Source organism: Emys orbicularis, chromosome 9, assembly GCF_028017835.1.
Source record: "Emys orbicularis isolate rEmyOrb1 chromosome 9, rEmyOrb1.hap1, whole genome shotgun sequence".
Classification (NCBI taxonomy): Eukaryota; Metazoa; Chordata; order Testudines; family Emydidae; genus Emys; species Emys orbicularis.
The window spans coordinates 46,907,276-46,930,350 of NC_088691.1; the positions used below are offsets into that span (position 1 = coordinate 46,907,276).

Sequence of the window (23,075 nt, forward strand, 5' to 3'; positions counted from 1 at the left end):
TGACTCAAATTGTTCACAGTCTACACAGACAGAAAGTGGTAGAAAGGAAGCTTTCGCCCTGTTTTACAAACGGGGAAGTGAGGTACAGGGAGAGATGCAGTGACTGGGCTAAAGAAAGTCTGTGGTAGAGTGAGGAATTGAACCCTCATTTGCTGAGGTGTCAACTAATGTCTTGGCCACAAGGTCATCCCTCCTCTCTTCGATGGGCCTGTGTGCCTTGGATAGATTCCACACAAGCAGTAGGATTGCCAACTTTCTAATTGCACAAAACTCAACACCATTGCCCTGCCCCCTCCTCACCCCAGCTCACTCCATTCCCCCTCCCTCCATTGCTCGCTCTCCCCCACCCTCACTCATTTTCACCAGGCTGGGGCAGGGGGTTGGGATATGTGAGGGGGTGAAGGCTCCAGCTGGGGGTGCAGGCTCTGAGGTGGGGACAGAAATGAGGGGCTCAGGGTGCGGGAGGGGCTCCAGGCTGGGGCAGAGGGTTGGGGTGTGAGAAGGGGGGGCTCTGGCTGGAGGATTGGGCTCTGGGGTGGGGCCAGGGATCAGCGGTTTGGGGTGCAGGAGGGGCTCCGGGCTGGAGCAGGGGGTTGGGGTGCGGGTTCCGGGAGGGAGTTTAGGTGGGGGAGGGGGTTCCAAGCTGCGGCGGGGGGGTTGGGGTGCAGGCTCTGGCCGGGCGGTGCTTACCTCAGGTCGCTTCATGAGCATGTCTGGCTCATAGGCGGAGGGGCCAGGGGGCTCGGCACCGCCCCCACAGCTCCCATTGGCCAATAAGAGCTGAGGAGCCGGCGCTTGGGGCGGGGGCAGTGCACGGAGCCTCCCTGGCCCCTGCGCCTAGGAGTCAGACATGCTGGCCACTTCTGGGAGCTGCGCAGAGCAGGTAGGGAGCCTGCCTTAGCCCCGGGCCCCTGCTGTACCGCTGACCCAACTTTTAACAGCCCGGTCAGCAGTGCTGATTGGAGCCGCCAGGATGCCTGGCAACCCTAACAACAGAGTTGGCCAAAGGCATCCAAAGCCTCCAGCACATCTGCCACAGGAAAATGAGAACTCCCCCACCTAGAAGCCCTGCTTCCACTGAGAATTAGGTTGCCCCTGCTGCAGTCACAGGGAGGTTAAAGGTGGCTAATGGGAGATGCTCCAGCCAAGAAGAGGTGCACAAAAGTAACTGATGATCCCATGTATTCTGGTTTGGAATCATAATATCTGCTAGGCCACAGCCCCATGTGCAGGAGGTCACTTGCTCTCCAGTTCTCACTGTTCCAAAGGGGCAGCCCCTGAGTCACTTACACAGAAGAGATTAGACGTGGTTCACTTTTTTCTGAATAATGTTTACCCTACAAACCCTCTGTGTAACTGAGAACACACTCTGCAGGGAAACGAGCAGGGGTTTCTCTGCATACGTGGGTACTGGGGTCTGTGACTAGGGTTAATGTTGCCCTCTTTGACATTGATGCATGTGACTGTGCTCAGTGAGAGCCACTGACTCAGACAAAAAGCTTCCAGAACATTGCGCTGGGAGTACTGGCACCTCGTTAAAGGCACAGTTTAAATGAGCAGCTTTTCAATGTTTTCCTTAAGTGTATTTAATTAAGAGGGCAAAAATCAGGTGAGGGGGATGGAACCTCTGGCCAGTTCATTCCCCCTTTGAGATCACCAAGGGACATTGCTGGTGAGCTGGTGGCTGAACACAGCAAGCTGAGCCTGAAAGTGGCTTGGGGGTGGGAAGAAAAGAGGAGAACCTCCCTCCTCCCAGACCAATTAGATGGATCTAGAGGATGGATCTAGACTGTTCTCAGTGGTACCAGATGACAGAACAAGGAGCAATGGTCTCAAGTTGCAGTGGGGGGAGGTTCAGGTTGGATATTAGGAAAAACTTTTTCACTAGGAGCGTGGTGAAGCACTGGAATGGGTTACCTAGGGAGGTGGTGGAATCTCCTTCCTTAGAGGTTTTTAAGGCCCAGCTTGACAAAGCCTTGGCTGGGATGATTTAGTTGGGGTTGGTCCTGCTTTGAGCAGGGGGTTGGACTAGATGACCTCCTGAGGTCCCTTCCAACCCTGATATTCTATGATGTTCTGGGTCCAGGAGACTCCAGATCCACCGGAAACCTTTCTGCTCACTTGGAACACTGAGCAGGCCCAGTGCTGCAGGACCCCGCAGTATCAATCACCCTCAGAAATTAGTGGTGATGAGCACGTGTGCACCATCCGGACCCAGATTTCAATCACCCCAAACATTGAGGCTGGAGCAGGGCTTAGTTCCGACCCAGCTTATAGTGAGACTTTTTAACTGATTGGTGCCCAGATCCAAAGGCCTCTGGATGCCCTACGAGAAGAGAACTAAACCAGTGGATTGCAGAAGTGGGCAAGGCACTTCGACTTAGCGCAAGGGCAGAGAGTATGACAAGAAAGGGCACAAAGGAACTAGCTCTACAAGATTCGGTATTTGGACCCTGATTTATATGGAAGTGGAGGAAGGCGAGGGAGCAGGAGCTCTATTCCTGTTCAGACAGCAAAGTTCCTCCACTATCTAGCACTTCCCAGTGAGGCTTGCTCTAAGCGGCTGTGAGTTGCAGGGCCGGCTCCAGCTTTTTTGCCGCCCCAAGCGGCGAAGAGAAAAAAAAAAAAAAAGCCGCGATCGGCAGCACTTCGGCAGCTGCTCTACCGCGCCGCTTCATTCTTCGGTGGCAATTCGGCGGCCGGTCCTTCCCTCTGAGAGGGACTGAGGGACCCGCCGTCGAAGATCTGGACGTGCCGCCCCCTTCTATGGGCGACCCCAAGCACCAGCTTGCTGTGCTGGTGCCTGGAGCCGGCCCTGGTTAGTTGCTAGAACTTTCCAGCTCATATCAGGTTGCAAATTCAGGGCTAAATCCCTGGTCTCCTTTCTCCCATGAGGAGTCCCATTGATTCCACCCCATTCTGCTACTCAGCTCGGTGCAGGGGCAGAGGTTCAGCTCCAGCACAAGCCAGCACAGTTGAATGAGTCTGGTCTAACTAGCCTCCCATATTAACCTTTTTTATGTTACTTGTCTGCCCAACATCTAGCACAACAGGGCACTGGTCCTTGGTTGGGCTCCCCAGGCTGTACTGATATACACATAATGGATCTTGGCTAGAGTTGTGCAAAACTACCAGCTTTGCCCAGCTTTAAGGGAATCCATATTTCCCTTGGTGAGGCACCTTCTGTCCAAGGATCTCAAAATGTTTTACAAGCATAGCAGCTAAGGATTAAGATCACCTCCGTGTCACAGATGGGGAAACGGCGGCACAGAGATGTTACGTGACTTGACAAAGGCCAGAAACTGAGTCAGTGGAGAAGGCAGGAACAGCACACTGTTCTCCCAACTCCACAGTCTCTCCCTTAACCACAAGATGACCCCTTCACCCTCCAGCCTTTAGTTGCTATTATTATTGTTGTTTTATTTATTTGTGCAGAAGGGCCCCAATCAGAGATCAGGAGTGGAGCTGGGAAAAGATTGCATTTTTTTGGCAAATTAACTATTAGTTACAGGGTGAGTGCAACTATTCATAAATCCAAGTCAAATTCAGCCAAGAGTTTCAGCTGAGGGGAAAAAAAGAAATTTTTTTTTCCAAAACCTTTTGTTTAGACATTGTCAAAATGATCTGTTTTGACTGTTTGTTACAAAATGATCACTTGTTTTGAAATTTTGCTGGATTTATTTAAAAAGAACAGACAAAGAAACTAAATGAAATGAAAAAAGGAGCAAAATGTTTTGGGTCGAACAATTTTTTTTAAATTGTGGTCGAGAAAAACGAAAAAATTTCATGTTGAGTCGACCCAAAACAAATATTTTTCCAGATTTTTCCATTTGATTCTATTTCTGGCTCATCCAGCATCACCCAGCAGGCCAGTGGCAAAGTCACTTTCTTGCTCCGTGCCTCAGTTTCCCCATATGTGAAATGGGAATAATGATTCTGCCCTCCTGTGTAAAGTGCTGAGAGATCTATGAATGAAAAGTGCCAGACAGCTGGGTATTATTCTTAGTTGTTAAAAACGCTTTACAAGAGCTATAACACAGACAACCCTTGCCCTGGAGAATATACAGCCTCACTAAGACAGATGCAGAGTTGACAGGATGTGTGGGGATGCCCACTAAATGCTTTTGCCCTAGTCAGATGTTTGCTGCAAAACATGTTTTTTAAGAAAGCAAACTCCTGGGACGCAAGGCGAAAAGCTACTGCAGCTTTTACTTGAACTTGAGGAATTGCTAGTTTTTAATTTCTCTGCTTTGAGCTGTGAGGAGAGTGTTTTCCGCCCAGGTTGTGAGCTAGCTGCTGTGTCAGCCATCCCCTTAGATAATGAAAAGGAAGGAGTGGGCAGTCCCCCAGAGGGCTGGGTTTTTTCACTTGTTAAAGGGGAGAGTCCCTAGAAAATTTTGCATCCCTAGCAGGAGCTCTGCTAGATAGTATCATCGCTTGGAAGGTTTTCCCCTAAAGTGGCCAGACTCAATGTACTCGCAATGAGAGGGAGTTGTGCTGGGAAGAGAAGGGGTCTCCCCACCCCCCGGAGATGCCTTGGGTGGCTTCTTCACTCCCACAGTGTCAACAGTGATGCAAAACCACAGAGGGTCAGAGCAGCTGGGGTAAATTGACATTGCTGCATTGACTACAGATGGGGCTCTGCCGAGTCGCTTAAGCTGAGGATCTGGCCCAGAGCACGTCATGATGAGAGCACATAAGGAAGGGGGAAGGGAGCCAAATGACATCAAACTGCTCTATATTGCAGAGGATGGGATAGCTGAATGGGGGAAATGGTAAAGCAAGATTGAGCCCTACCCAACAGTTCCAGAGGCAGCTCAGACCTGGGGAACAATCACAGCAGCACATGGAGTGAAATCCTGACTCGATGTCAGCTTTGCTGTTTAATTACTGTGTGGCCTTGGGCAAGTCACTTCCTCACTCTGTGCCTCGGTTTCCCCAGCTGTAAAAGGGGGATAATGCTGCTCTGCCTCTCGGAGGGGCTGCAAAGCTGGATGCATTCCTGTTCCTAGAGCCCAAGAGGTGAATTCTTAGGTCTGGTCAGCAGAGGCGGATTAAGGTTTCCTCGGGCCCTGAGCCAGAATAAGTGGAGGGTCCCTCCCCACCCCTTCCACCTGCAGCCCTGCCCCTTCCACCTGCAGCCCCGCCAATGGCCCCATCCCTTTCTGTCCCTTCCCCGGGCGGCCCCTTTTCCAGCTAGTGTCCCCCCCCCATTCTGCCCCCCACTGCAGCCCCCCAATCCTTTTTGCTCCTTTCTGCCTCCCCCGCCCCCCACGGCCCCAAGACCGGAGAAGCTCTGTCCCCGCGCCATGGCCCCGGGGCTGCAGTGTGGAGTGAGAGCTCCTCCAGTCCCAGGGCTGCAGCGGTGGTCCGGGTGCTGGGGCTTCCCCCGCCACCCCCTGCGCTTCTGCGGGGGACCAGGGAGGGGACGCTGGGGCTTCTTCCACCCCACCTGCCCGACGCTTCTGCCGGAGAGTGGGGACAGGCGTGGGGGCTTCCCCTGCCAGGGATGGGGTTGAGGGCCATTGAGGGGGGCTTCTCCCATCCTGTGGTTTCTGACAGGGAGTGGGGTTGGGATGCAGGGGCTTCCCCTGCCCCGCCCATCCGGCAGCCGGGGCTCCACGTTTCTGCTGCCCAGTGGCAGATGTTTTTCCGGGGTCCCTGGGCACAGGCCCCATCAGCCAAGTGGCTAATCCACCACTGCTGGTCAGAGACTTGTGTTAATTTCCTCCTTCCCCTCTCTCCCTAAATTTCCCTCTTTCTTTCCTTCTTTCAGTTTTTTATTCTCTGTATTTCACTTTTAGAATTTGCATCAGTGCCAAGAAGATTCAAAGGGTGACATGAAGGGGAACAGAAAATGGAAAGAAAGAGGAAGAAAATATTTTCCACTGGGGGAAAAGGGCAGGTTCTTGGTGTCTGGTGGGGAGACAAGGGCTGGGCTGGATTCCTGTTCCCTCCACTTAGGGTGACCAGACAGCAAATGTGAAAAATTGGGACGGGGGTGGGAGGTAATAGGAGTCTATATAAGAAAAAGACCCAAAAATCGGGACTGTCCTTATAAAATCGGGACATCTGTCACCCTACCTCCACTCAAGGAGCTGGGGCTCAGTGCTCTGAGTGCCGCCATGGGGCACAGCTCCTGGGAGGAGCTCCATCCAGTGGCTTCTATTGGCTCAGTACCCACGAGCAGGACCTTGACGAATAAATATGTGTGTGACTGGGTATAACGCCTACACCTACCACGGACCGTAGGATAAATGCTCTCTCGGGTTCCCAGAGCCAGCCAAGCTGTGATTGACACAGGACCTGAGGGACAAAGGCATCTCTCAGGGCTTCTCTAATTTATTCTGGGGTGGTGGTGGGTGGTAAGTGAGCCCTGAGTGTTGGACCGATCCAGTGTGGAAATTGTGTGCGCCTCGATTCCATTGCCAGGACATGGAGCGTGTAAGCGTGAGCCAGTGAACCCCACAACTGGGCTCCAATCCAGAAAGAGCCCTCCTGCACTCCTGTCATGGAGGACAAGCTCGGTGGCCCTCAGAGGAACAGCACAGGAGAGCTCAGCCCCTGCCCCCCACTGCTCATCAGAGATTTCCAGCCTGGCTGCTGTGTGTTGCATTGGTCAGAACTGAGCCTGTAGCACTGCTGATCATTAGAGGACAATGAGATGTCTTTCTATGAGGAAGAAGAAAGCAGAGATCTGTCCTGATTAAACCTCTTCATGTTGTGCCTTTGTGAACACAAATTCCCCCTGTGGCAGGCTAGCCCTGTGTGGGGCACCCTCCAGTGTCAGGCTGCAGCACAACAGGTGGGCCTGCCTCAGTTTCCCCTTTCTTCCACCCACAAATGGACCATATCTCTGTGTCTGACACAAAGCCCACCTCTAGCCTTAATTTATTCAACTACACCAGAGCAGTGATTCCCGAAAACCCTTGTAGTAAAACCATTCTCCAATTCCCATTGTAAACATAACAAGATACAACAGGTTTTTCCGTTCTCCTCTCCGGGGAGATCACCTGACGTCACCTACCCAAGAGTCAATAGCAGCATTGTGTTCCCAGGTCTTTTTGCTCCTCATGCAGGGCCCCACTCTCAAGGCTTCCCTGCCTGAGGGACCAGTCTCACAACTCCTTTACTACACAGCCCCCAAGTCAGATCCCCTGCAAGAGGGCTCCCCACAGCATTCCCCTCCCCACACTTCCTTGCCTGTGCATCCTACCCCAGCTCAGGGATCCATCCTTCAGCAGCCATCCTCTTGCTTCCAGGCTCGACTTCCTTTGACCAAGAAGGATCTTCCCCTTTTCTTGGGGGCCGCTCATCAGCTCCCCCAGCTGTGGCCAGTTCTCACCAATACTCCCATTCCAGCTCTTATGGGAACTCAGCTTTCTCTACTGGGTCTCCTACTGCTCTCTCCCAAGCAACTGCTGCCAGCTCTTCCTTGCTGCATCCTGTCTCTGAGTCTCAGACACCTCCTCCTTCTGGCTCCTCTCAGGCTCTGACTCACCCCAGCCATAGGTACTGGAACTAGGGATGCGGGGGGTGCTGCAGAACCCCATGGCTTGAAGTGGTTTCCATTATATACAGGGTTTACAGTTTGGTTCAATTGTCACACAAATGCTTCTCAGCCAGGGCCGGCTTTAGCAAGAGCGGGGCCCGATTCCTGGGGGCGGGGCTTGCTGCAAGCCCCGCCCCCAGGAATCGAGCCGCGCTCCGGCCGGGGTTGCCAGGCTTGGGTCCGACCCGGAGCCGCGCCGCGGGGGCCGGGCCGGAGCCGCGCCGCGGGAGCCGCGCCGGGGCCGCGCTGGACCCGAGCCGCGCCGCGGCAGCCGCGCCAGGGCCGGGCCGGACCCGAGCCGCGCCACGGGAGCCGCGCCGGGGCCGGGCCGCGCCGCGGGAGCCGCGCCGGGGCCGGGCCGGACCCGAGCCGCGCCGCGGGGGCCGCGCCAGGGCCGGGCCGGACCCGAGCCGCGCCGCGGGGGCCGGGCCGGGGCCGGGCCGGACCCGAGCCGTGCCGCGGGGGCCGGGCCGAGCCGGAGCAGGGCCACGCCGCGGGGACTGGGCCGGGCCAGAGCCGCGCCGCGGGGACCGGGCCGGGCCAGAGCCGCGCCGCGGGGACTGGGCCGGAGCCGACCCGAGCCGCGCCGACCGGGCCAGACCCGACCCGGGCCGCGCCGCGGGGGCCGGGCCGGCCCCGAGCCGGGCCTGCGTGCTCGGCGGGAACGGGCGGCGCCTCCCTGGAGCCCTTCTCGCGCCCCCACCACCCCAGCTTACCTTGTGCTGCTGCCGGTCCGCCCCTGCTCCTTTTCAGACTTCCCGCGAATCTCTGATTCGCGGGAAGCAGGGGAGGGGGCGGAGCGTTCAGGGGAGGGGAGGAGGGGGAAGTGAGCTGGGGGCGGGGTGGAGAGCTGCAGCGCAGGGCCCTCTTGGCGCGGGGCCCAATTCAGCTGAATCGGCCTAAAGCCGGCCCTGTTCTCAGCACCCCCACTATCAAAATAATTGCAGCACCCATGACCCCGGCTCCTTCCCTCTAGGGCCCAGGTGGCCTCTCTTAAGTCTAATTGGGGTTCAGCTGAGTAGTCAAGGTGCACTGGCCTCTTCCCTGCAGCCCCGCCCCCCATCCCCTTAGGTGCCTCAAGGAGCAGCCAAGCAGTTGTTCACCTTGCAGGTGCATTACTTCAGAGAAGAGGCTTCCTGGGAATGACTCATGGTGCATTTCCCGCATCACCTCATTTGCATAGCAGAGGACAAAGCAAGGCAGGACCCTCACTCCTCATCTTCCTGCCTTTTTATTATTTGTTTACAGAGAGAGAAAAAATCAATGAACTCAGTATGGGGGGGAGAATTTTCTGGTCATTAAAAACAACGAAGAAAAATGTGAACTTAAAAATAGAGAAAGATTTGCATAAAACATTTTGGTGAATCATTTCTGAGCTGCTCTCCTAGACTCAGAGATAGGGAGGTTGTTTGCTTTTGCCATGCAGAAGGTCAGTATGCATTGTGGTATGGGGTGTTTCCAATTCTCTTCCATTCTGTTGCTCGTTTGGGTCCAGCCAAGTGGGTGTGTTCATAGTGGATTCCCCATCTAGGGTGATTTTAAATAAAGTGTGTGGTGGAATGGAAGTATTTAAAGAGGGGCATACACATAGGAGACATTTGTGGTCCTCTGAAACACCCAGAAAAGGGATTTCCCTTGAGCCTGTAACTGGGGTAGATGTGGTATGAGGCTAATCCACATGATTTTTGCCCATGTTGGTACATAGTATAGTCCATAGCAGTTCAGACCATGTAGACCATCATCCAACCTGGCTAATGCTCCAGAGGAAAGTGGAAAATAAATCCAGAGTGTACTTACTCAATAGTACAATCTTATTCCATGGACAGAAATGTCCTTTATGGGTGATTAGCTGATGCCCAGAAACATGCCTTCTATTAGTATGTATAACCCTCTGTGTAGGGCCTGGGCCTGCTCCCACAAAAAGCAAACTCCTGCTGTCTTCAGGACTGGGCTCACTATTATCAGGCATACACAAAGCACATTGTACTGGGAAGCGATTTTTACTCAGGATATTGCCAGACAAAGTCGACACCCTGATCTTGGCACGTGCACACAGGCACATACACACTTTGGCGTCAGGAGGTATCAAGGTTAAACTTCTAGTTGGCATTGGATCAAACTGGTGTGGGATCTCTGAGAATCCAACAAGCTTCAATCATCGGAAGTCACAGATGGTCTTGGATTTTAGATACCCCAATTTTCACCTCACTCCCTTACACACTGGTGGCAGCTGTCACCATGAACAAAGGATTTCCCCCATAAGCAGTGGGGTTGATCTCTGCGGCCCATTCATTGTTTTGATTCCTTTCTGGAATAGCAGGTATTGGAAAGAGAGACCTGTAGCTGTTGTATATAAGCCACTCAACAGCCATCTGATGGCAATGACTAGTCTGGGGGTATTTGGATCTGGAGCTTTGCTTTGGGTCCATCTTTAGTATGGTTACACTGTATGATGTTAGCATGTGAGGCTATGTTGATCACTAGAGCTACACAGCCCTGCCTATCTGCAATAAGCCATATGTATCAATACCATGAAGAGCAATAGAAAGCTGGCTAGATTGTCGGGCTCAACGGGTAGTGATCAACGGCTCGATGTCTAGTTGGCAGCCGGCATCAAGTAGAGTACCCCGGGGGTCAGTCCTGGGGCTGGTTTTGTTCAACGTCTTTATTAATGATTTGGATGATGGGATGAATTGCACCCTCAGCAAGTTTGCAGATGACACTAAACTGGGGGGAGAGGTAGATATGCTGGAGGGTAGGGATAGAGTCCAGAGTGACCTAGACAAATTGGAGGATTGGGCCAAAAGAAGTCTGATGAGGTTCAACAAGGACAAGTGCAGAGTCCTGCACTTAGGAAGAAAGAATCCCATGCACCGCTACAGGCTGGGGACCGACTGGCTAAGCAGCAGTTCTGCAGAAAAGGACCTGGGAATTACAGTGGACAAGAAGCTGGATATGAGTCAGCAGTGTGCCCTCGTTGCCAAGAAGGCCAACGGCATGTTGGGCTGTATTAGTAGGAGCATTGCCAGCAGATCGAGGGAAGTGATTATTCCCCTCTATTCAACACTGGTGAGGCCACACCTGGAGCATTGCGTCCAGTTTTGGTCCCCCCACTACAGAAGGGATGTGGACAAATTGGAGAGAGTCCAGCGGAGGGCAACAAAATTGAGCAGGGGGCTGGGGCACATGACTTACGAGGAGAGGCTGAGGGAACTGGGATTGTTTAGTCTACAGAAGAGAAGAATGAGGGGGGATTTGATAGCTGCTTTCAACTACCTGAGGGGGGGTTCCAAAGAGGATGGAGCTCGGCTGTTCTCAGTGGTGGCAGATGACAGAACAAGAAGCAATGGTCTCAAGTTGCAGTGTGGGAGGTCTAGGTTGGATATTAGGAAACACTATTTCACTAGGAGGGTGGTGAAGCACTGGAATGGGTTACCTAAGAAGGTGGTGGAATTTCCATCTTTAGAGGTTTTTAAGGCCCAGCTTGACAAAGACTTGGCTGGGATGATTTAGTTGGGGTTGGTCCTGCTTTGAGCAGGGGGTTGGACTAGATGACCACCTGAGGTCTCTTCCAACCCTAATACTCTATGATTCTATGATGTCGGGAATACACTGTCCCCTGAATCTGCATTTCCTGAACTTTTAGAGGCTGCAGAACCAGAACTTGGCTTTGAATCCAAATTTCCTTCTTGGCCCCTGAATCTATAACGGGCTGGATCCAAACAGTTTTCATATCTAGATGGAATCGTAATTTTGCAGCTCAGCCCAGTCTCTGCATCCCGGCTGCGTATGGCTGCTATGAGAGAGTAAATCACCTTGCTCTCCATGGACTGTGGGAGGCTGAACTTGACCCAAGCCTTGCTTTTTTTCCTTCGCAGCTGAGAGAGAAGGCGGGAGTAGGCAGAGACCACACCTAAATTCCCCTGGCCATCAACCCCTCCCTTCCACAACTCATTCCAAGATTTTGACTCAATGGATGCCTCAGAATACAAATAAACACCCTGCACCTGGAGTGCTGCAGATCAGGAAAAGTTAAAGCTTTGCTTGGCCTCCCTTTTCCCTTTGTTTTTTCCGCTCATCCTGTTGCTAATACCCAGAAGAGAGATCCCGTCGCTTACGCATGTTCCCCTCTGCACTGCTCCGGTCACAACGACTCCCTGTCCTGATGTCCTCGGAAAACTTTCCAGAGATTTGACTGAGTCTGTGGGTGCCAGCTTCCCCTCATTTTTTCCTGTGGATTAAAGCTGCTGGATGGAAGATAAATCTTTTTCTTGTCAGAAATTTCTTTTTTTAATCAGGAACTCTTCTGCCTCCCCAGCATGAGGGGCACTATGCCGGGAGGAGTCCTGTGCTGCTTTCTGCTGGGTTGTCTCTTTCAGGAGACCTTTGGAATCACCAGAAGATACTACATTGGTGCTGTGGAGATGGACTGGGACTATGTGCACAGCAGCTTGCTCTCTGTGCTGCAGGCACCAGCTGGGTAAGGCCATTTGTACTGTAAATGTTCCGACTGTGATGTGATGTCCATAGGCAGCTCTCATCGTGGCTTTGAGGAAGGTGGCACCCTGCATCATGGTGGTGATGGTGCCCCCAAGGGAAATAAGGCAACTATAAAATATGTGTGTAAATGCAGCTATATGTACATGAGTGTGTGTGCGTCTGTTTGTGGGGGTATATGTTTGAATGTGCATGAGTGCGTCTGTGCATGTGTGATTTAATCTGAGTGTGTGCATGTGTGTGAGGGCATTTTTCTGTGTGCATATCATATTGTGTGTGTGTGTATACATGCAGACACACACAATCTGATTCTCCCAATGTCTTGCACATTACGTCTTCACTGGTGTCTATGCAAAGTGGATGTAGAATGCTCCCAGCAGTGCAGGTGACTCGAGAATTTTGATTTACTAGAATCCTCACACCTGCTTTGCACTCCATTTGCACAGGTGTAAATCACGGCACGTGGTTCACGGCAGGGAGAATCAGGCCCACAAACTCACTCTCACGCACACTCAGACATACACATACATTCAACCAGGCACACACACAACACAGTGTAATTAGACACATGGATTAATTCTGTATTTGCTCGTGTAGCCAGCGAGAACAGCTTTGATGATGGAGTTTTAGGTTGTGGTCATGTAGGGTAATTATTATTAACTATTACTTGTCCTATGCATTTTTCCATCCCAAATCTAGTTCATTTATTTGTGACTGAGACCTTGTATGATAAGAATTGCTTCTCCGGCTGGTACCAGCTGAGTATCCCCTTCCCTCACCCTGCTAGCTAAGTAGGGTTCTGATTTGCTTTTTGATGAGTTAATAGCTGTGGACTGTGCTTTCCCTGTCCCGCAGGTTATAAATGATATCATAGTGACACCTTTAGTTAAGGTTGGCCATCACTTCCCCTTAGAACTGTTTTCAGTTGCTAATAATTTTGCCAAACTGTAACTGTTTTGGGCTGAAATTTTCCATGCTTGGTGTCTGCCTCAAGGGGAATATTTTTGAACATTTCAGCAGACGTGGTTTGGCCATTTCCAAGAATGAGATTAGGGGGAAATATGTTGTTTTGCCCATGTGAATGAATTGTAAGAATTTTTTTGAGAAGTTCTAGCATCTGGGTACTTTGGAGCAGGGACAGGAAATTTGATGGGGGAGTTGCCCTGGACTGGATGTGCCTTTTGCTTTTCCTGGGAAAATCTGTCCAAATTTGGCCAAGTCCGAGTCTTTGAAAAATTGCAGTTTTCACATGTTCTGTAGAGATTTGTTAGACTTTGACAGCTAAATTCTCCAAAGATGCCATCTGCATATGCACCATCCCCCTCGAAGCGACTGAGCATGCTCCATCCAGGGGCTGCAGGACTCTCCCTGCAATTGCTATGCCCAGGGGCTGCTCTGTTTTTTGCTGCCCCAAGCACGGCAGTCAGGCAGCCTTCGGCGGCACGCCTGTGGGTGGTCCGCTGGTCACGCGGATTCGGCGGTGTTTCGGCGGGTGATCTGCTGGTCCCGCGCCTTCGGCATACCCGCCGCCGAATTGCCGCCGAAGCTGCGGGACTGGCGGACCTCCCACAGGCACGCTGCCAAAGGCTGCCTGACAGCTGCCCTCACGGCGACTGGCACGCCGCTGCCTGCGGCTTGCTGCCCCAGGCACGTGCTTGCTGCGCTGGTGCCTGGAGCTGCCCCTAGCTATGCCAGGCTGCCCTGGCACCAGGCACCACAGCTGTGAGCAGGGAGGCTGTGCCTCCTGTGCGCTCAGTGTTCCCCCTGCTGGTGCCCAGGCAGCATGGAGGAGGGAGTGGCCTGAATGCAGAGTGCTGAGGAATTGGGGTGGAGAATGGGGGAACACAGGAAGGGGGGATTACAGGAGCCAGAAAGTGGGGAGAAGTAGTGGGAGACAGGAACAGGGGAGGGGAGGGAATGGCAGTAGGGGAGGGGGATTGGATAGGAGCAGAGGGAGGGGTGGGGGCTGGGGTATATGGGAGGAAGGAAGATAGGAGCAGATGGGGGTGTGGAGGATAGGGGGCAGAAGCGTCTCCCATCAGTAGAGCACACTCCCTCCAGAACCTGGAATTGAACCCAGGAGACCTGAATCTCTCCAGTCCTCCGCTGTCAGCAGATGTCTGTAAAACCCACCAGCAGAGTGTGTCTCGTCCCTCTCTGATGCCTGATCCACATACTCAGCCTGCTATTACTGTCAGTTACTCTACTAGCTCAAGTAGCAGAGGTCTGTGCCAAGGAGCTAAAGGTCATAGAATCATAGAATATCAGGGTTGGAAGGGACCTCAGGAGGTCATCTAGTCCAACCCCCTGCTCAAAGCAGGACCAATTCCCAACTAAATCATCCCAGCCAGGGCTTTGTCAAGCCTGACCTTAAAAACCTCTAAGGGAGGAGATTCCACCACCTCCCTAGGTAACCCATTCCAGTGCTTCACCACCCTCCTTGTGAAAAAGTTTTTCCTAATATCCAACCTAAACCTCCCCCACTGCAACTTGAGACCATTACTCCTTGTTCTGTCTGGGTGTCTCAAGTTAGGGACTCAAAATTAGTGGACACTTCTGACAATATTGGCCTTAATTTCTCTGTGTCTCAGCTCCCCTTCTGTAAAATGGGGATGATACCACCAAATCTCACTAGGATATTGGGAAGATAAATTCATTAGTGTTTTTGGAGCAATTTGATACTGTGGTGAGACCACCTTGGAAACTCCCAGGAGGAAATTAATAATAAGGCCTGGGGCCATACACTGAATGAGGAGAATAAAAAGAAATATTGAATATCTACCCATTCACTGAATGAGGCATAGGCTTTGTGAAAATGGGACATGATTATGAACTTAGATCGTATGGTGGTGCAAGGGAGCCAAATTAAGGTTGCACAGGAATTCTCAAGTCTGGCCTTTCCTCACTTCTGAGAGCTTGACATTGCAACTTAATGGTCTTTCAGCATAGTTTGTTGGATGTAATATATATTGACTTCAGTGCAGCCAGGCCACATTGCTGGGATTTTAAATCTATGGGCCAGATTCTGTTCTCAGTTAAATCCAGAATAACACCACAGACTTCCATTGTATTCCTCTGGGTTTTTGCTGGAGCAAGAGAACAGTATATGGTCTTCTAACTCTTATCACGTTTAATCAGTGATGCTCCAATGATGATATGGGAATTCATTCCCCACATTACAAGGGGAAACCCATCCTGTCTGCCATAGCGACTGCAAAATCAAGGAAGGTTTTTGGAATCACTGTGTATTTGGAAAAGAGGGTTCAGCCTCCTGAAATGTTTTATAGCCTCCCTTCCTCCCTTCTCTATTCTCCCACTGTCTCAACTTGAATGTCACTTGAGAATGTTTTCTATCCTTTAACCATAGCCTGTTCCTTCTCCCTCTATAGCATCTCTATAGTCTGTCCATACCTCTCTTTCCCCACTGCCCAAACCCTAGGGCCAGGTCTACACTACCGCGGTAGTTCGACAGCTGGCAATCGAACTTCCGGGTTCGATTTATTGCGTCTGGTCTGGACGCAATATATCGATCCCGGAAGCGCTCGCCGTCGACTGCGGTACTCCAGCTCGGCGAGAGGAGTACCGCGGAGTCGACGGGGAGCCTGCCTGCCGCGTGTGGACCGCGTCTGAACCGCGGTAAGTTCGAACTAAGGTATGTCGACTTCAGCTACGTTATTCACGTAGCTGAAGTTGCGTACCTTAGTTCGAATTTGGGGGTTAGTGTAGACCAGGCCTAGCTTCTCATTTTCCTGGACTACAGTCACTTCCCCTTTTTGTCCTCTGCACTCCTCTTCCAGCCTGTCCAAAAAACCACTGCTAAAATCATTTTCCCCTCTGACTGCTCCACCATGACCCACCCTGCTTTCATGCCCCCTTGGTTCCCTGTCTCTTGGAAGCGATGCAGCAAAATAGTGAGGCTCAGAATATGGGTGGTGTTAGAAGTGAGTCAAATAAGCCTGGTAGAAGCAAAGGTGCCATGTGTGCATAGGCTCTTGATTAGTCCTAGGTGTGGGTACCATATGCTTTGCCTCTGTCCCCAGGGGGCACTGACATTTTATAAGATTATCCAGGCAAATGGCAGAGGCCCTTCTGGGAATGACGTCACAGCTTATCATAGAATCATAGAACTGGAAGGGACCTCGAGAGGTCATCTAGTCCAGTCCCCTGCACTCAAGGCAGGACTAAGTATTATCTAGACCATCCCTGACAGGTGTTTGTCCAACCTGCTCTTAAAAATCCCCAATGATGGAGATTCCACAACCTCCCTAGGCAATTTATTCCAGTGCTTAACCACTCTGACAGTTAGGAAGTTTTTCCTAATGTCCAACCTAAACCGCCCTAAATCTAAACCGCTGCAATTTAAGCCCATTGCTTCTTGTCCTATCCTCAGAGGTTAAGAAGAACAATTTTTCTCCCTCCTCCTTGTAACAACCTTTTATGTACTTGAAAACTGTTATCATGTTCCCTCTCAATCTTCTCTTCTTCAGACTAAACAAACCCAATTTTTTCAATCTTCCCTCATAGGTCATGTTTTCTAGATCTTTAATCATTTTTGTTGCTCTTCTCTGGACTTTCTCCAATTTGTCCACATCTTTCCTGAAATGTGGCACCCAGAACTGGACACAGTACTCCAGTTGAGGCCTAATCAGTGTGGAGTAGCACGGAAGAATTACTTCTCGTGTCTTGCTTACAATATTGCTAATACATCCCAGAATGATGTTTGCTTTTTTTGCAACAGCATTACACTGTTGACTCATATTTAGCTTGTGATCCACTATGACTCCCAGATTCCTTTCCGCAGTACTCCTTCCTAGGCAGTCATTTCCCATTTTGTATGTGTGCAACTGATTGTTCCTTCCTAAGTGGAGTACTTTGCATTTGTCCTTATTAAATTTCATCCTATTTACTTCAGACCATTTTCCAGTTTGTCCAGATCATTTTTAATTTTAATCCTGTCCTCCAAAGCACTTGCAACCCCTCCCAGCTTGGTATCGTCCGCAAACTTTCTAAGTGTACTCTCTATGCCATTATCTAAATGATTGATGAAGATATTGAACAGAACCAGACCCAGAACCAATCCCTGTGGGACCCCATTCGTTATGCCCTTCCAGCATGAATGTGAACCACTGATAACTACTCTCTGGGAATGGTTTTCCAACCAGTTATGCACCCACCTTATAGTAGCTCCATCTAGATTGTATTTTCCTAGTTCTTTTATGCTTCTGAGAGTGCTGATTGGCAACCGATGAAGTTACCCCTTCTGGAGGCAGGATGACTGGAAGTGTTCACCAATTACACTGGTGGCTTCCATGGCCCATTTGGGGGTTTGAGTGGGTGCCTGAAGATGTCTATGCTCTGTCTTCTCCCGGCTATGTGTCTGAAGGACTTTGATGGCTGAAACAGCTAAGATACACTAGCCTGCTGCTATCTAAACTAACTTCATCTAATGGAGACACTCAGAACTTATCTGTTACTTTTCCCCCTTGTTTCTAATTCCTTCCCTGCGTTCCAAGAGACTAAATCTATTTGGTGACTCCTGATGAGTGACAGGCATCCCCTTTCCTGGGGGTGAATGGAGTGGGGAATGGGGTCTCTGTGTATCCTATCAAAGTCTTGAGAATCTCTTCTCAGCCTCTAAGTCTTTTGGCAAAGGAGGACTGGATGGTAATTTAGGTCTTTAGCATGACAACAGTGCAGAGTGTTTACCTTGGCTGCCTCAGAGTTCTGAAGAAATTAATAGATAAGGAAGCCTAACAATGCTGATGAAATGTTCCAGGCGCTATCTGCCTTCACTTAGTCTGCTCTTAGGGTAAGAATTCCACTGTGATCTGATCTGATAAGAAGTCCTGCCAAAAATGCTTGGACATCCAAACTCTTACTTCGCCTCTGATCCAGAACCAACCGGACTCTCCTTTGAATTTCTGGATTCTGCCCTGTTAATGATGATTGCAGGGAATGCAAAAGGAGCATTTGTGCAGCAGCAGCATCACCGTACATAACTGACTCCCCTTGGGCACAGTATTTAAGAACCAGAATCTATGCTAGTTTCCTGCTGGTGCCATTCCTTTGGCCTAGTGGAGTGGCTTCTGTCTTACAGTAGTATACCTGAGATCAGAATCAGGCCCTACAGCTCTGAATGCTTTTTCAATTGCCACCAAAACCAGATTTTCCTGGCATAAAGATTCAAATAGTCTGACTCATTTCAGTGGAAAGACCAAAGCTTTTCATCTCCGGGGTGCCAGCTTAAATCTGGGACACACCACCCAGTGAGTACAAAATGGTACAATCTAATGACAGTACTGTGGCTAATGTGAAATGAGTTTGGTGATCTCAATTGCCAGTGGGCAAGGAGCAACAGAAATCACAGCTATAACTGGAACTAACTGGCCAGCTCAGTAAAGAGGCCATTGACTGAATAAACCGTGGAGACTAAATTCATCTCATTTTCTCCAATCCATCCAGACCAGGTTACAGGCATATTGGTTGGGTGGCATGGAGATGCTTGCACTGCTGCTATCTTGTACTGTGGATTCAGGAGACAGTCACTCATCAGTAGAGCTTGGGGAAATTTTTCAGACGTATAGTTCATTGAATGTGTCTATAACCCCGGCCCTTCCCAGTTTTCTGTGTCACTCAGTCCCCCTCCATTTCCCCTTTAGGAAAAATTAAGCCAGCTAATGTTATTACAAATAAAGGATTAGTCATAAGGGGAGAGAAATCTCTTCCATTTCTTCAAGGGGAAAAATAGCAACTGGTTTGTGTTCCAAAGAAAACATGCTGCAACAAACAGTGAGAGCATTCATTACTGGAAATGGTCTGTGGGCTGAGACTGATAAGGCAGCCTCTACAATCCCTGGAGAAATTCAAAGCTTTGTTATCCTGAGAAACTTACTGGATTTCTTCTGGATAATGAGTTTGTTAAGCAGCTTTAAAAAAAAATCAATAGTAGGTCTAGGTGGTGCAGTCAGTGTGCTAAATCATTAAAGCTGCCTTCCGTCTCACAATGAGATAGCATCTGATTGCTAAGTGACCAGGGTGCAAATCCTAGTTAGGATATAAATTAAATGAATTTCAGGACCTCACTCTAATCTCTAAGCAGAATTCAAAAATCTATCCTGGTCCCCTGCCACAGAGGATGAGAGCTGGAATATGGTACTGCCAAGGCATTGGACACAGGGCAGGGCTATCTGGGGTGCCAAAGACTGTATATGCAGGTCAGAAATGACATGCATAATTAACAGACTTCAGTATCTGAATACTCAGCATCTAACCTTCCTCTCTTGAGCAAGCTCATTGGGAAGCTCACCAAAGCTCACCGCCCCATGAGAAGGTCTGACACTTTGCAACCAGTAGAGGGCAGACAACCACATACATGTCTTTTGGCAAAGTTCACCCTGTGGAACTGGCAATGAAAAATTCTGTGCCTGACAGCCCCGATTGCAAATCAGCTTGTTTCTGTGCATATACTGGCCCCATTAGGCTGCAGCTCCATGGCTTAGCATGTGGGGATTGCAAGGGCTGCATTATAACTAACTTGAAAGAAGTTGATCTTTCCAAAAATAATTTCTACAGATAATATCAATGTTTATTTTTATGCATTTTTCTATTTTTATCTATTTAAATTTTCACAGGAAATTATGGGGTAAGAGTCTGGCAATAATTATTTAATGATGGTAGATGTTGAGAATAAAAAATGTTAAAGCTCTATAAATGTTAGAACACAAATTGTCAACATCACATGTCAAAATATACAAAGTAACTATCCTTAAATGAAACTCTAATAAGTTCTCAAGCAGCATTTTTCTTACTTTGCTTATCTGTACATTTTGATTATTATCAATGGAAATATTTTGGCATCGGTTTGTGTGAATACGTTGAAATTGACATTTACTGACATTTACCGATAAAAATCTAATCCTTCCAACCCTAATTATAACCCAGTGGTAAATTCCCAGTCAAACTCAGGGCCCCATTGTGCAAGGCACTGTAAAAACATAGGAAGACAAGGGCTCTGTCCCCACAACCCTATAGTCTAATGCATGAAGGAAATCCATGATTTTAATCCACATGTCAGTCATTATGAGGTTCTTTCTCTTTGGATGAAGAGGGTCCTTATGAAAAGCATTCCACAGCTGAGCAGGTGCATTATGAGCTTTACTTTTCTTTAAAGCATGGGAGACTGGCTCCTACAGAAAGAAGGGTGCTAGATTAGATGGGCTAGGTGCTCTGAGCTGGTACAGTGTATCTGATGTGCCTGCAGTTGAAAAGAGGTAAACATAAATGTTTGAGGAAATCTGGCAACCATGGGCCCTTGTATTATGCAGGATAAAGGATCACATAGAGCTTATGTTTCTTAGCAAGCTCTTACCACCTCAGATAGATAGAGTCACATGTTCACAATCAATCGATCAATCATACTCATCAGTGGATCTTGTCAGCATGTGTGTATTGTATAAAGTGGTAAGAAGTCTCATTATGATGCATCTTAATCCAGAATGACTCATCATGTTACGTTATTACAGATAACTTAGTAATAACATTTTAAAAACTCATGCAGCGGGTATTAGGAAATGTACAGGGTGTATTAGGGCAGGTATTGACTAGAACTGACACAAGGGTATGATATTTTGGGGACGAGGGAGGAAAGGGGCATTTGTAAACACCTTATAGATGGATCTGTACAACCAGTGCTAATTTTTTCCTTCTTTAATGCAGAGCTTCAGGGGTCCAAGGCCAAAAGTCACCTATGTCTGGCATTTCCACTCGGTACAAGAAGGCGGTGTTTGTGGAATATACTGATTCCTCGTTCACGCAAACTAAGCCCAAACCAGCCTGGATGGGTAAAGAGAATGATTGTTAAATAGTCTAATGAGCTATAGCTTTATATACATCTAATGGTCTTTATTTATACTAGATAGTATGGTGAGGAGAGTGGTACAGGAACCTAGACAGATATAGTTTTAACTGGGGATATACTATATCATATACTACAATGATGAAGATAGATAGATAGATAGATCACCTTTCATCCCAAAGAATCCCAAAGCCCCTTACAAATTATATATAGCGATCACTTCACCCACCATCAAAATGCAGCCATCTATTGCAAAATACTAGTAATGACTTGCAATGCACTGCAGCATTAGTTTTGCAGCATACCAGCAAGTTTAGCATGATGAGGCAATGGGGAAGAAATTACCCAGGGAACCAAGCTACCCTCTGAACAACACAAACCTGGTACAAGAAGGAGATGCAGTATATTCTCAACTCAATTTTCCTTGGTCCAAGTCAACATTTCCACTTTTTCCCCCCTGCATAGTAACATTTCTGAGCTTTCACAACTTTCAGTTGCTTAAAAAGAAACAATTCTTTTAAACCTTAAGATGTTTATTTCTTAGTGAAAAAATACATTTCTTCCTCTCCAACTGATCTGGTTTTTGCTCATCCTTAGCATGATGGACAAGCTTGGCAATAAATCTATTCACATGCCATGTCTTGCTGGGTGCAGTGTTACTGTAACTGTGATGGTCACCCAACTTGTCTTCCTCATATCTTTCTGGAGTCTTTTGGGGTCTTTTTGGATACAATATAGGTTGAAGTCAGTGACATGTAGCCTCTAAGGTTATTAAAAGTGCTCAATACATTGAAGCCTCTTCAAGCACATTGCTAAATTATATTCCCTTTACAGCTGTGCTGATATTGCTGTTATTTTAAAGAGTGTTTTTTCTTTAAGGAAAACCCAGCAATGTTTATTTTCAGATAATATTTTTCTAGCTCCAGAGGACAAGTGGGATCTTGTTTCCTTTGGACTTGGGGGTCATTATCCAGGGTTAAAATCTTCAAAAAGCTCCAGTCCCATTTTCAGAACTGAGTTAAGCACTTAGGAGTCTAAGGGTCTGTGCACACTGCAATCAGAGGTGCGACTGCAGCATGGGTAGGCATAGCCAAGCTAGATTTGGTCTAGCTAGCTCGAACACCAATAGCAGTGAAGCCGCAGCTGTGTGAGCTATAAAAGCCATCCTGCAACCCTGGATATGTATCAGGCAACTAGCGGTACTGCTGCAGCATCACTGCTGTTGGCAGCCACGCTGGCTAGATTACAGCTAGCTCGGGTATGTCTACACATGCTGCAATCACACATCCAATTGCAGTGGAGACAGACCCTAAGTCTGATTGAAAGTCTATGGGACTTAGGCTCCTAAATCAGGTGCTTTTGAAAATTTTACCCTGCGTCTGAGCTTTATATGCTTTTTAAGAGCACAATCCCTTCAGTACCCTCTCAGAGCCACAAGGATCACCCTCAATTTGCTTTTTATTTCTCCAGTCTTCATAAACACCTCAGGATGCTGTGACACGTGCTCTGGCTCTGGAAGGCTGCACATGGCTTCCTGCCAGTGTCCTCCCCCTCACACTGCCTTAGTAACTAGGGAAGATTTGTACCACATCATCCTAACTGACCCCTGGCTTTTGGGACAGTTTGGCCTGGGACCTGCAGAGTAACTCACATTCTGCTCGTGACATGTTCACTCATAGACTCACGAGTACTAGCCGGGATCGCCTGGCTTTGCTTCAACAGCACGTTACGCCGCTGTAGTAGCATCATAGAGTCCAAGGCCAAAAGGGACCACCAGATCATCTAATCTGACCTCCTGCATAGCGCAGGCCACCATCCCACCCAGCACCCATACACTACACAGAATGTCCATCCGAACACTGTACAGAACTGGAGGCTGCAGGAGGGGGTCTCTCTCTCTGCCCCCCAGGGTATCCTGTTCAATTCTGCCTGGAGAGCTCCGATTTCTCCATGATGCCTCCATGATAAGATTATGACGGATCGCCTGCGATAGTAGGGACTGGACTTGATGATTCAAGCGGTCTCTTCTCCAGTCCTATGTTCCTAGGCCTCCCAGTGTGATGTCCCCCACCCCCATACCTCTGGCTATTTCTCCAGTTATCAAGCACCACACACTCCTGGGCTTCTATTGTCCCTCTCCAGGATATGATCTACACCCCTTGTGTCTCTGTT

General features: G+C 49.2%; 1 protein-coding gene across 1 annotated transcript in view; it reads left to right on the plus strand.

Moving 5' to 3' along the window:
• Nucleotides 1-11,871: 11,871 nt before the first annotated feature.
• F8 (coagulation factor VIII) overlaps nt 11,872-23,075 on the plus strand; it is an 83,907-nt gene continuing 72,703 nt past the window's right edge. The window contains exons 1-2 of the mRNA XM_065410755.1: nt 11,872-12,032; nt 20,765-20,889. Coding sequence (XP_065266827.1) covers nt 11,872-12,032; nt 20,765-20,889 — 286 coding nt within the window. The remainder of the gene's footprint in view (nt 12,033-20,764; nt 20,890-23,075) is intronic.